Genomic DNA, 13,621 nt, shown 5'->3' with positions numbered 1-13,621 from the left:
AATATGTGGTGTACAAGATTCTAAATGATTCCATACACAGGTTCCTGAAGGCTGTTCTGATGTTAGCCAGCCTCGCATATGCCGCAGACGTTATTCCTTTTATGTGGGCTTCAGGAGACAGGTTTGATGTGATATCAACTCCTAGATCTTTCTCTCTCGTTGTCTCCTGTTGCTTAGGTACTTCTTTATCCAATGGAGTACCTTCCCTTTCACTCCAGCCTGCATCTCCAGCTTTTTCACTAGCCTCTTGTGTGGCACTGTATCAAAGGCTTTCTGACAATCCAAAAATATGACTGTGTGTGTGTGTGTGTGTGTGTGTGTGTGTGTGTGTGTGTGTGTGTGTGTGTGTGTGTGTGTGTGTGTGTGTGTGTTTGTATGTGTGTGTGTGTGTCTTTGATTGACAGTTGAGAGAGGGGCCGAAAGAGCAGAGCTCAACCCCAGCTAGCACAACTAGGTGAATACAACTAGGTGAACACACAAACACACACACACGCGCATGGCGCCAGGTGGCTAAGTGGACAGCACGCTGGATAGGTAGTCCTGTGGACCGAGGTTCGATTCCCGGCGCCGCCGGAAACAAATGGGCAGAGTTTCTTTCACCCTGATGTCACTGTTATCTAGCAGTAAATAGGTACCTGGGAGTTAGACAGCTGTTACGAACTGATTCTTGGGGGGGGGGTAGGGGAAGGGGAAGGTGAGTTTGTGTGTGTGGAAAAAAATTGATTGATAGACAGGTTAGAGGCGGGCCGAAAGAACTAGAGCTCAACCCCCGCAAGCACAACTAAATGAGTACAACTAGGTGAATACGCACACACAAGAGCCCGCGGTCGAGCGGAGAGAGCTCGGAAGTTGTAGTAGTGAGGGGCCGGGTTCGATTCCCGCCCGAGACAGAAACAAATGGGCAGAGGTGCTTTAACTTGATACTTCTGTTCACCTAGCAGCAAATACCTATCAATGTGCTTACCTATCAGGTAAGCACTGATTGGTAAACACACAAATGTGTACATTTACTTGAGGGTCTCGTCGAGGACAGGATGCCGGCGGCTTGTCAAATGTCCTCAAGGAATATGAATAACAACAAACAATGAAGAACAGTACACACAGTAATTATCCATACCTCGGGCGCCTTCATTTGGGAGAACATATTACGTATCAAATACTTACCTCATATAGTAATAATAACGATATTAATCACAAAACAAATAAATTATATAAAAAATGTGTTATTCACGCAACATTAGCCCAGTAAACGTACAATAATCCAGGTAAACCCAACACAGCTGTCAGTAACAGATCCAGAGAAGGTTTTCAAAACTCGTTCACGACATTCACTTCGATACAATATTCAAGCAAAATCTAATTATATAACTCAATCACGTTTCTACCGGGCCTGGGAGCTGGCTAGTCCTCAGTCTAGGCCTCCTCCTCCTCCTCGGGAAGAGGAGGAGGAGGAGGAGGAGGGTAAAAGTTTGCCTCATTAATTCAGCAAGTTATGAGGCGCTGAGGGAAACATATGATGGTCCAAAGTTGGAGATTACCTTGACGCCAAGCTCATGAGGTGGGACATTCGATTTTGTGTGTTTAATTTGTACTCTATGTGTTTTTGAGTGTGCGTGTGTGTGTGTGTGTGTGTGTGTGTGTGTGTGTGTGTGTGTGTGTGTGTGTATGTGTGTGTGTGTGTGTGTGTGTGTGTGTGTGTGTGTGTGTGTGTGTGTGTGTGTGTACTCACCTAGTTGTGCTTGCGGGGGTTGAGCTTTGGCTCTTTGGTCCCGCCTCTCAACGGTCAATCAACTGATGTACAGATTCCTGAGCCTACTGGGCTCTATCATGTCTACACTTAAAGTTGTGTATGGAGTCAGCTTCCACCACATCACTTACTAGTGCATTCTATTTGTCTACTACTCTTACACTTAAAAAATTCTTTCTAACGTCTCTATGGCTCATTTGGGCACTCAATTTCTACCTGTGTCCCCTAGTGCGTGTGCCCCTTGTGTTAAACAGTCTCTCTTTATCTACCCTATCAATTCCTCTGAGAATCTTGTATGTGGTGATCGTGTCCCCTCTAACTCTTCGGTCTCCCAGTGACGTGAGGCTTAATTCCCATAGTCTCTCCTCGTAGCTCATACCCCTCAGTTCGAGGTACTAGTCTGGTTGCAACCCGTTCTCACACAAGACAGTACATATATGACTAGTGCTTAAAGTCAATATGTGGAATGTGATTTAGTACATATGTGATATATTCCCAGTTAACTTTTTTACCAAGGCTCAAACTCTTCCTCACGTACCAATTTACGTCTCACAGTACTCGTCCATCAACGTAGATAGCTGAATAGTCGTGATTGGTTCAATTATAACGAAAATTGTAGTTTTCAGGTCCCACATGGGTTGTGAAATTCACCTACTATTGTCCATGCTCTTATAATATTACAGATCAGCTACATCCTATTGAAGGCTCGTAGTTTTGTTTTGAGAAATATTAGTTGTTCTTAGTAAATTATAATAAGCACAATAAATTATTACATAGAATAAGTGCTTCACCAATCAATATTATATACTATAGTTTGTGCTTTAGAAATCTTTAAAGAATGTTTTGTAGGAACGCTAACAGAAAACGATGTTATGTTGGAATGTATATAGGGTAAACTACTGCAAACAGGATGGTATGGTGTGGATTATTGGAAACTATAGGATTAGGGTCCACTACCACCTGTTAGGTGGGTAAGGGGTCCAATAACACCCGCAGGATGAGTATGGGGGTCACATCCACCCACAGGAATGGTATGGGGATCACTTCCACCCACAGGAAGGGTATGGGATCCAATACCATCCACTGGATGTGTATTGCGTCCACTACCACCGACAGGATGGGTATGGGCTCACAACCACCCACAGGATAGGTATGGGGTCCAATACCACCCACAGGATGAGTATGGGGTCCACTATAACCCACAGGATGGGTATGGGGCTCCAACCACCCACAGAATAAGTATGGGGTACAATAACACCCACTGGATATGTATGGCATCCATTGCCCCCACAGGATGACTATAGGGTACAGTATCGCCCACAGGATTAGTATATAGGGTTCACTGTTATGAACCCTATAACCCTGTGGGCATATTCCACTGCCGCCCACAGGGTCGATATGGGGGGGGTCCACTACCGCCCACAGGATCGATAGGGGGTCCACTGCCGCCCACAGGGTCGGTAGGGGGTCCACTGCCGCCCACACGTTCGGTAGGGGTCCACTGCCGCCCACAGGGTCGGTAGGGGGTCCACTGCCGCCCACAGGACCGATAGGGGGTCCACTGCCGCCCACAGGGTCGATAGGGGGTCCCTTACCGCCCACAGGGTCTCTATGAAGTCAACTACCGCCCATAGTGTTTGTATAGTGTCCACTATCGCCCATAGTGTTATTATGGGGTCCACTACCCCTCATAGGGTCGGTATGGGGGTCCATTACTACCCACAGGGTGTGTCTGGGGTCTATTTTGGCAATACTGCTTTTCCAATCTCATTTGTTGTTCAATGTAAAATATTTGTTGCTCGACTTGCAACAATTTATATATATATATATATATATAGTATAGTGCCTTTGCAATAATGTACCAATGTGTGTATTTTCATAACTCGTTTTAAATTGTTGAAAAATAAATAACTACATTGTGAATGCAAGTCAATGTTTACATGCTAAATCAGAGTTGCCAGATTCCGCTTAAAATAGCAAATTGTGCTTATTTTCAAAGCTTGAGAATTTAGCTTTAAAGTAGTTAAAAAACTACGAATTTCGCAATTTGCTATGTACTTTAGTGTACTATTTTAAAATAAGATTGGTTTTTAAGCTGCAAGTCATATGAATCTCAAAAAAAGTATATTATTAACAATCTTATCTCCATAGTTCACTAGTTTCTGTAAATCAGATCTGGTAACTGTAGGCCAAGTACTGGAAGACTCAAGACACAATGTGTTGAAGCTATTCTCTTTGAAGAAGTCATCTCGACAGGATCTTCCAGCTCCAGCTATAAAACTTCACCAAACATGGATCTACCTAGTACATCAAATGGTAAGGAATTACTAAACTGTACAAAGTTTTATGCTAGAACATTTGTTACAGAATTGTCCCTGTCAGGGACAATTCAGTCCCTATTCTATGTGTACTCCATCACATAGTGACGGAGTATGTGGGAATAATTTTGTTGACACTGTCCATTTTGTCAATTCTACAACAGCAGATAATATGAATTCCCAGAGATATTTGTAACTTGAGATACTTGGTTTGGTTTGGTTAAGTTAGGTTAGGTTAGCCTAACCCAGTAAATCCTCCCCGGCTAGAATATAAACCCCGGACAAAGTGCTCGTGAAATGCCAGGCATTTGCAAATATGAGGATGTGGTTGATTAGATTATATTCTTTTCTATATCATAGATGTTCAATATATGAAAAATATTTTAGACTTAAAAATGGACCCCTGAGGTACTCAACTTAACACATTTCTTCATATTCATTCCCATTTAGTATGACCTTTTGCTCTCTTTGTTTTAACTATTGTTTTGTGCACTTTACAATTTTTTTCATGAACCTGTAATTTCCTTGCTAGTCTTCCATGTGGTACCTTATTAAAGTCTTTAGCATAATCCATGTATACTACATCCACCGGAAACCCTTTATCTGAGTACCATGTTACCATGTCCCAAAAGTGAGGAGGTTTATTGGCTGGTACATTGTAAGAAAGTATCACAAAGATTACTATGTACATTAAAGTAAAATTTGAGGGTTATCAACATATAAATTGTAGCATAATTTGAGGAATATTTCAAGGTATAATATAGTAAGATATGCATTCAATATAACAATCATGATATAAGGTGATAGCAATGATTACAATGGAAAAGTTGTATGGTTTAGGCACATATATTCTGGCATTGGATTTCATAAGATACAGTGCGAGTTTAATACACTAGTTAGGAAACTATCAAGAAAAAATTTAGGTACTTTTTGGTTTTATTTTTTAAAATGGCAGAAGTTGGACAGTTTTTAAATTTGTTAGCAAGTTAGTTCCATAGACAAGGTCCCTTTATTTGCATAGAGTATTTACACAGAATAACTTTGACTCTGGGGATATCAAAGATATTTATTTCTGGTATTGTGATTCTATTATGGGTTCTATTGCACATGCCCAGCTATGCTTCAAACATTTATTTTGTTGCATTTTCCCAGATAGTGTTATTGTTTAAATATTATTTGCTTTTCAGCTAACATATCTGCGTGGCTGTGGGTATGAATCAATCGTTATCTATTACAAGAAAGGACCAGCACGGGTGACACATGGTATTTTACCAAACAACGTAATACAAGAAGAGGACAAGAAGATCTTCACCACTAACTTCTTTTTGTGTAAGTAGTTCACATAATATATAAATATATCACCACCTATTATTTTCTCTCATATATATATATATATATACATATGTATATATATATATATATACATATGTATATATATATATATATATATATATATATATATATATATATATGTATATATATATATATATGTATATATATATATATATATATATATATATATATATATATATATATATATATATATATATATATATATAATATATATATATATATATATATATATATATATATATATATATAATTTCAATTCAATCATCTCTGTCGTTGATGTATATGGCAAAAAGTGTGTGGCCCAATACAGCACTATGTCTTAACGTAATGGGTCCAAGGGCCCATAAGGTCTCGACAGCATTAAGGGCCCTTTAGCAAACCAGTGTGCTGGTGCCCCTATGACACCCATGACGTCTTTGTATCATTTCAAGTTTGTACATGTACTTCTTAAGATATGGGCACCATACAACTGCTGCATATTCTAGCTTTTGTCTAAAAAAATCATGAACAATTTATTTATTATTTATCCATGAATGCCAGAACTAAACCCTGTGGTACTCCACTCGTGACATTTCTCCAGTCCAATACATTGCCTCTGATTACTGCCCTCATTTTTCTATCAGTTTGAAATTTTTTAATCCATGTTAGAAGCTTACCTGTCACCCCTCCAATATGTTCCAGTTTCCAGAACAAACTCTTATGTGGAATTCTATTGAATGCCTCTTTTAGGTCCAGATAGATGCAGTCAACCCAACCATATCTTTCCTGTAAAATTTCTGCGGCTCGATCATAGTAACTGATTAAATTTGTTACACAGGATCTTCCATTTCAAAATTTTTTATTTTTTATTTTTATTTTTTTCCAGCACGCACAAGGAAGCTTGATGCAGATAAACTTACATTAGGATCAGAAGGTGATAGCGATAATGCCCTGGAAAAAAATCCTGACGAGCTACAAGTGCAGCAGGTGCATAAAGTCCAAAAAGTACCGCAGGTGCAAGAAATTCAACAATTACAAAAAGTTCCGCAGGTGGAACATTTACAAAAAGTTCCGCCGGTGCAACAAGGGCTACCATTAGCAATCCTTCAGAAACAGCAAGAAGTACAAGTAGTAAAATTTGAACCACAGGGAACTACACCAGGAAAACAGTGTAGTAACAACGGAATGGGAATTTTAAAATACCTGAGGAAACAGGTAAAAAAGGACAAACAATAGAAATGGTTCCTTACACATTATTTGGTAGTTTATAGGTATTTTACTTATAATACTTTATATTATGTCTACAGTTTATAATTTAGTTTACAGTTAATTTACTTTTCAACTTCCATATCTTACATGAAGGATTTTTACTGTTTTTCATTTTTAAAACCTTATTAGTATCATTTATAGTTTAGTGTCAATTCACTTATAATACAACATATGGAATAATTTACTAAATTCATTTAACTATAATAAATTTAAATAAACATTTTTACCCCAGGATGAGTTTCAGTCACCCTACCCAAAAAATTAATGTTTCTTTATTACTAATCTTGTGAGAGGTAGCTTATTGTGCAGCCCATACTCATTCTGTGAGTGTTAGTTTATTGTGCACCCCATAGTCATCATGTCACCCAAGCCTGCTGCAGCTGCACCTGAGGGGTGGTGTAGGGAACCATTAGTGTACTATTATGATTTGAGAGAGAGAATGCTCTGTGGACAGAGCATCAATATGGCTTAAGGCATTGAGCTTTGCCTCAAGATGAAGCTTGGGCTGATCTCTGATTTGCTTCTTGGGAGTCTTCATTTACGTGCACCCCATACTCAACCACTTTGTAGTAATTAATTGTGCAACCCATACTCATCCTGTTACCAGTAGTTTGTGCAACCCATACTTATCCTGTGATCCCTATCCCTCTACTTCAAGTCCCTCAAGGGGCGCACGAATTCAGTTTGGCATACTGCATCCTGCCTTCCCATCCCTAGCTACTGACCCATCACAATATTTTATTTTATTTTATTTATATATATACAAGTAGGTACATTGGGGTTGTGAGAATACATTGAATAGTACAGTATTTACAATCTTGTAAAGCCACTAGTATGCGCAGCGTTTCAGGCAGGTCCTTAATCTAACAGATAATTTTAAGTAGGTAATTTCTATCAGAATTGATAAATGATAATAAATACATTGTTTACATACATACATTACAAATACATACATATAAGCTCAAAAGCTTCATTGAAGGTTGTAACAGAACCCATGAGCACCACACCAGAAAAAAATACAGTTTTGATATTCCAAGAATACGACTTAATCAAACTAGAAATGCTCTACAAATCAAGGGACCCAGAATGTGGAATGATCTTCCCAACCATGTTAAAGACTGTACCTCTCTCAACCAGTTTAAGATAAAAACTAAACACTACCTAATAAATTCACTAACCTACCTTACCCCTCTATTGTCAACCCATGTCTGTTATTTTTTTTTTTTTTTTTAATCAACACTGTTTGTCAACCTATTGTATTTGTGCTGCTTTTTCAGTCATGTTCCCTCTTTTTTTTATCTTTATTTGTATTTGTTCTCAACACATTTTATTCTTTATGCTCAATTAGTATTAAGTTCTAGATATTAATGTTTTTCCTGCCCGAAACGCGTTGCGTAATAGTGGCTTTAGGCATTGTATGTACTAGCTCTATCTATATATCGATCCATTAATGTAACATTACTTGTATGTATGTACCTTACCTGAATAAACATATTTATTTATTTATTTATTTATTTATACAAGTTTAACTCTGGGGATATCAAAGAGATATTTATTTCTGGTGTGGTGATAATGGGTCCTATTACATCTGTCCAGGAAGAGTTTCAGAGCAGGATTTGCATTTAAGAACAGGGTTTTGTAAATGTAGTTGACACAAGAGAATTTATGGAGTGAGATTATGTTTAGCATGTTTAGGGAGTTAAACAAGGGGGCTGTGTGTTGTCTGAAAGCAGAATTTGATATTATTCTGATAGCAGATTTTTGCTGGGTGATGATGGACTTGAGGTGGTTTGCAGTGGTTGAACCCCATGCACAGATACCATAGTTGAGATAGGGATAGATTAGTGTATAATATAGAGAGATGAGAGCAGGGTTAGGTACATAATATCTGATTTTGGAGAGTATACCAACTGTTTTAGAGACTTTCTTAGTTATGTATTGTATGTGGGTACTGAAGTTGAGTCTCTTGTCTAAGAATAGACCAAGAAACTTTCCATCATTGTTATTGCTAATGTTTACATTGTCATCTGAAGCTGAATTGCATTTGTAGATTTGCTTCCAAATAAGATGTAGTAGGTCTTTTCTATGTTAAGTGTTAGTTTGTTGGTTGACATCCATAAGTGGACTTTTTTTAGTTCATTATTAACAACATTACAGTATTTAGTGTATGTGGGTTGGGGTTGGAGTAGATGAGTGTAGTATCATCAGCAAACAATATAGGTTTCAGAATGTTAAGAACATATACATCCTGCCTTCCCATCCCTAGCTACTGACCCATCACAATATACATCCTGCCTTCCCATCCCTAGCTACTGACCCATCACAATATACATCCTGCCTTCCCATCCCTAGCTACTGACCCATCACAATATACATGTAGTAGAGTGTTTTCTGTAGGCAATTTTCTAATTATACAATCATATGTTGCCCTCAGCTCTCCTATTTCATACATACTTTTTTTCTTTTGCAAGGGAGTAATTACTACATCTACATTACAATCCTCCCATGGTGGTGTAAATTTTCTCTTGGGCACAGCAATACACTCTGAAATAACATCATACTTAATAACATTAGAACATAAGGTATTCATATATGCTCTTTTCTTCATCATACATTGTTCAGTACTTCCCACCTTTTGAACTGAGAGGACCAATTCATTAGCTCCCCCACCTCTCATTAATCTAATGGCAGAAGCTACATTTATCTCTGCAATTCTATCCCCAATACTCTGCAGATTCAACTCCATCCTGATTTTCTCAATCATAGCATTTCTTGGGCATCCTAAGATAATTCTCATGGCTTCATTTTGTACCTGTGGGAGGTTGGTGCTGGGGTTACTGTGGGAGGTGTACTGTGTGAGGTTGGTGTTGGGGTTACCTGTAGGAGGTGTACTGTGGGAGGTTGGTGCTGGGGTTACCTGTGGGAGGTGTACTGTGGGAGGTTGGTGTTGTGTACTGTGGGAGGTTGGTGCTGGGGTTACCTGTGGGATGTGTACTGTGGGAGGTTGGTGTTGTGTACTGTGGGAGGTTGGTGCTGGGGTTACCTGTGGGATGTGTACTGTGGGAGGTTGGTGTTGTGTACTGTGGGAGGTTGGTGCTGGGGTTACCTGTGGGAGGTGTACTGTGGGAGGTTGGTGTTGTGTACTGTGGGAGGTTGGTGTTGGGGTTACCTGTGGGAGGTGTACTGTGGGAGGTTGGTGTTGTGTACTGTAGGAGGTTGGTGTTAGGGTATTCACCTAGTATATCTTGTTTCTGGGTGTACTAACTTAGTATATGTTGCGTGTGTGTGTATACTCACCTAGTCTCACCTAGAATATCTTGTGTGTAAGTACTCAACTAGTACTCACCTAGTATACCTTGTATGTGTGTATTCACCTAGTATATCTTGTTTCTGGGTGTACTAACTTAGTATATGTTGCGTGTGTGTGTATACTCACCTAGTCTCACCTAGAATATCTTGTGTGTAAGTACTCAACTAGTACTCACCTAGTATACCTTGTATGTGTGTATTCACCTAGTATATCTTGTTTCTGGGTGTACTAACTTAGTATATGTTGCGTGTGTGTGTATACTCACCTAGTCTCACCTAGAATATCTTGTGTGTAAGTACTCAACTAGTACTCACCTAGTATACCTTGTATGTGTGTATTCACCTAGTATATCTTGTTTCTGGGTGTACTAACTTAGTATATGTTGCGTGTGTGTGTATACTCACCTAGTCTCACCTAGAATATCTTGTGTGTAAGTACTCAACTAGTACTCACCTAGTATACCTTGTATGTGTGTATTCACCTAGTATATCTTGTTTCTGGGTGTACTAACTTAGTATATGTTGCGTGTGTGTGTATACTCACCTAGTCTCACCTAGAATATCTTGTGTGTAAGTACTCAACTAGTACTCACCTAGTATACCTTGTATGTGTGTATTCACCTAGTATATCTTGTTTCTGGGTGTACTAACTTAGTATATGTTGCGTGTGTGTGTATACTCACCTAGTCTCACCTAGAATATCTTGTGTGTAAGTACTCAACTAGTACTCACCTAGTATACCTTGTATGTGTGTATTCACCTAGTATATCTTGTTTCTGGGTGTACTAACTTGTTGGAGGGAGGGAAATGTAGTTGGTGGACCTGTGGTCAGGGTGGCTCCAGAGGTAGGGTGTCAAATTTCAGTGTTTATGGCAGGGTAAGGGAATGGTCGTCGTTGGTCTTGTGATTCAATATTTTCTTGTTGTCGCTAAGTTACACTTTTTCAGGTCTATATAGTACAATGGCCAGTCCTCATGTACCTAGTAATTATGTACCTTAAATTATGTACGTAAATTATGTAATTATGTTCATGTACCTAGTAGCTAGTAGTTATAGTGTCAGTTGGGGGTTAATGGGCCAGGCCGAGTGTGCCTGTGCCCCACAAATATCACCCTTATTGCTGACTAGTTGGTATAACGGCTTTTCCCAAACCTCTCTCTCGCCAGAATTATACTGACATGTGAATATCTTTGGCAGTTGATGAATCCTAAATATAAATAATAAATAAATAAATGTTTATTTAGGTAAGGTACATCCATACAAGAAATTTTTACAAAGATTGGTGGACTTATAGATAGATTCATACATTGCATAACTGCATGGCATAACTGGCAATCCCCTCACAGTGTTCAAGTGAGAACTGGATAAGCACCTCCAAAGGATACCCAAGTATGCCAAGTATGCTGCCCTGAGGAACACCAATGTTGATGGGTAGGGTGGGAGAAATTGAATTATTCACAGAAACATACTGGAGCCTGTCAGTGAGGTACGTAGGATTTGAGGTATTGCAGGGGATACAAGACACTGATCACTGGTCTCCCATTTGGTCCTCATTGCTTTATCTTACTATTATTGAATGTCAATAACCGTATTATGCAATTTCAATTTCTTCTATTGCTTTCTTTATTATGCACCCCATACCCATCCCGTGGGCCGTGTTGTAAAGGATTACAGAGGCACATAATCGGTTCAGGACCGGAACCCTCTAGTTCGTTTAGCTAAGCAAATAACAATGTTTGACGCTAGTTACAAAATTATTAATGTTGTATACACATGTACACACACACTCATACATACATATATATATATATATATATATATATATATATATATATATATATATATATATATATATATATATATATATATATGTATATATATACATATATATATATATATATATATATATATATATATATATATATATATATATATATGTCGTACCTAATAGCCAGAACGCCCTTCTCAGCCTACTATTCAAGGCCCGATTTGCCTAATAAGCCAAGTTTTCATGAATTAATGTTTTTTCGTCTACCTAACCTACCTAACCTAACCTAACCTAGCTTTTTTTGGCTACCTAACCTAACCTTACCTATAAATATAGGTTAGGTTAGGTTAGGTAGGGTTGGTTAGGTTCGGTCATATATCTACGTTAATTTTAACTGCAATAAAAAAAAATTGACCTCATACATAGAGAAAAGGGTTGCTTTATCATTTCATAAGAAAAAAGTTATAGTAAATATATTAATTCAGGAAAACTTGGCTTATTAGGCAAATCGGGCCTTGAATAGTAGGCTGAGAAGTGAGTTCTGGCTACTAGGTACGACATATATATATATATATATATATATATATAATTATACCAGTATAATCTAATAATATATGTTAGCTTGATAAAACTGACTGTTCATTGTTGAGAAATGTGTTAACAAACAATATATCTGACTTATCAAGACTGTAGCTTGCTTAGCAAGGAACTTTTTTTAAATTTGGGTTCAGTTTAACTACCGCTCAAGGGATGAGTAATTGGGGCATAATAAAGGAACTAAGCTGATAAAATGAAAGATGGGAAAACAACATTAGAAAGATAAACTCGAGAGACGTTTTCATGTTAACCCGAAAATTATTTGAGGAGCAAGACAGACTGCGGGTCAAGCAATTGGTCTTTATGCTATCGTGATGGGGGATCAGCCATTACACGTGTTAATGACTCTTGTATAGTTGTGTAGTTAAGGACATCAGGGTAAAGGGGTAATGGGCATTGTGGTTGATTGTTCTACCTGGGAATCCTCCACTGTTTTATATCTTATGTATGTATGTATGTACTAACCTAGTTGTGGTTGCAAGGGTTGAACTTTGGCTCTTTGGTCCCGCCACTTGAATACATACACTTTCCATACACTTGAAACTGTGTATGGAATCAGCCTCCACCACATTACTGCCTAAAGCATTCCATTTATTAACTACTCTGACACTGAAAAGTTCTTTCTATAATCTCTCTGTGGCTCATTTGGGTACTCAGCTTCCACCTGTGTCCCCTTGTGCGTGTACCACATGTGTTAAATAAATGTATGTATGTATGTATGTATGTACGTATGTATGTATGTACGTATGTATGTATGTATGTATGTATGTATGTATGTATGTATGTATGTATGTATGTATGTAAGGAGAGAGAGAGAGGGAGAGAGAGAGAGAGAGAGAGAGAGAGAGAGAGAGAGAGAGAGAGAGAGAGAGAGAGAGAGAGAGAGAGAGAAAGAGAGAGAGAGAGAGAGAGAGAGAGAGAGAGAGAGAGAGAGAGAGAGAGAGAGAGAGAGAGAAAGAGAGAGAGAGAGAGAGAGAGAGAGAGAGAGAGAGAGAGAGAGAGAGAGAGAGAGAGAGAGAGAGAGAGAGAGAGAGAGAGAAAGAGATGAAGATCGAGACAGAGAAATAGATATAGACAGAGTCAGGGAGAGAATGTTAGACACAGAGACGTATAGATAAGGATATGCAAAGTCAGTGAGAGAATGACAGAGATAGAGCGAGGAAAGAGACAGAGAGATAGGCTGACACAGAGAATGTCAGAAACGAGGAGAGGCAGAGACAGAGGGACAGGGACAGACGGACAGGGCCAGAGGAGGGACGGGGGAACAGAGGGGGAGCAGTG

The 13,621-nt window shown here is 38.7% G+C and overlaps 1 protein-coding gene across 1 annotated transcript; it reads left to right on the top strand.

Moving 5' to 3' along the window:
• Positions 1-3,900: 3,900 nt before the first annotated feature.
• LOC138373379 (uncharacterized) lies at positions 3,901-7,029 on the top strand. Its single transcript, XM_069339577.1, has 3 exons — positions 3,901-4,063; positions 5,253-5,394; positions 6,284-7,029. The coding sequence occupies exons 1-3, from the start codon at positions 4,061-4,063 to the stop codon at positions 6,631-6,633; spliced, it is 495 nt and encodes a 164-aa protein (XP_069195678.1). The 5' UTR covers positions 3,901-4,060; the 3' UTR covers positions 6,634-7,029.
• Positions 7,030-13,621: the final 6,592 nt, after the last annotated feature.

This window comes from Procambarus clarkii, chromosome 42 (assembly GCF_040958095.1).
Source record: "Procambarus clarkii isolate CNS0578487 chromosome 42, FALCON_Pclarkii_2.0, whole genome shotgun sequence".
Taxonomy (NCBI): domain Eukaryota; kingdom Metazoa; phylum Arthropoda; class Malacostraca; order Decapoda; family Cambaridae; genus Procambarus; species Procambarus clarkii.
The sequence above is the reverse complement of the archived record's forward strand: the minus strand, read 5'-3'. Positions and strand labels throughout refer to the sequence as shown.

What these genes read in the sequence shown, in the direction of transcription:
- LOC138373379 (XM_069339577.1), top strand. An exon ending in CACCACTAACTTCTTTTTGT is followed by an intron (nt 5,395 to 6,283) that starts GTAAGTAGTTCA and finishes ATTTTTTTCCAG; the next exon opens with CACGCACAAGGAAGCTTGAT.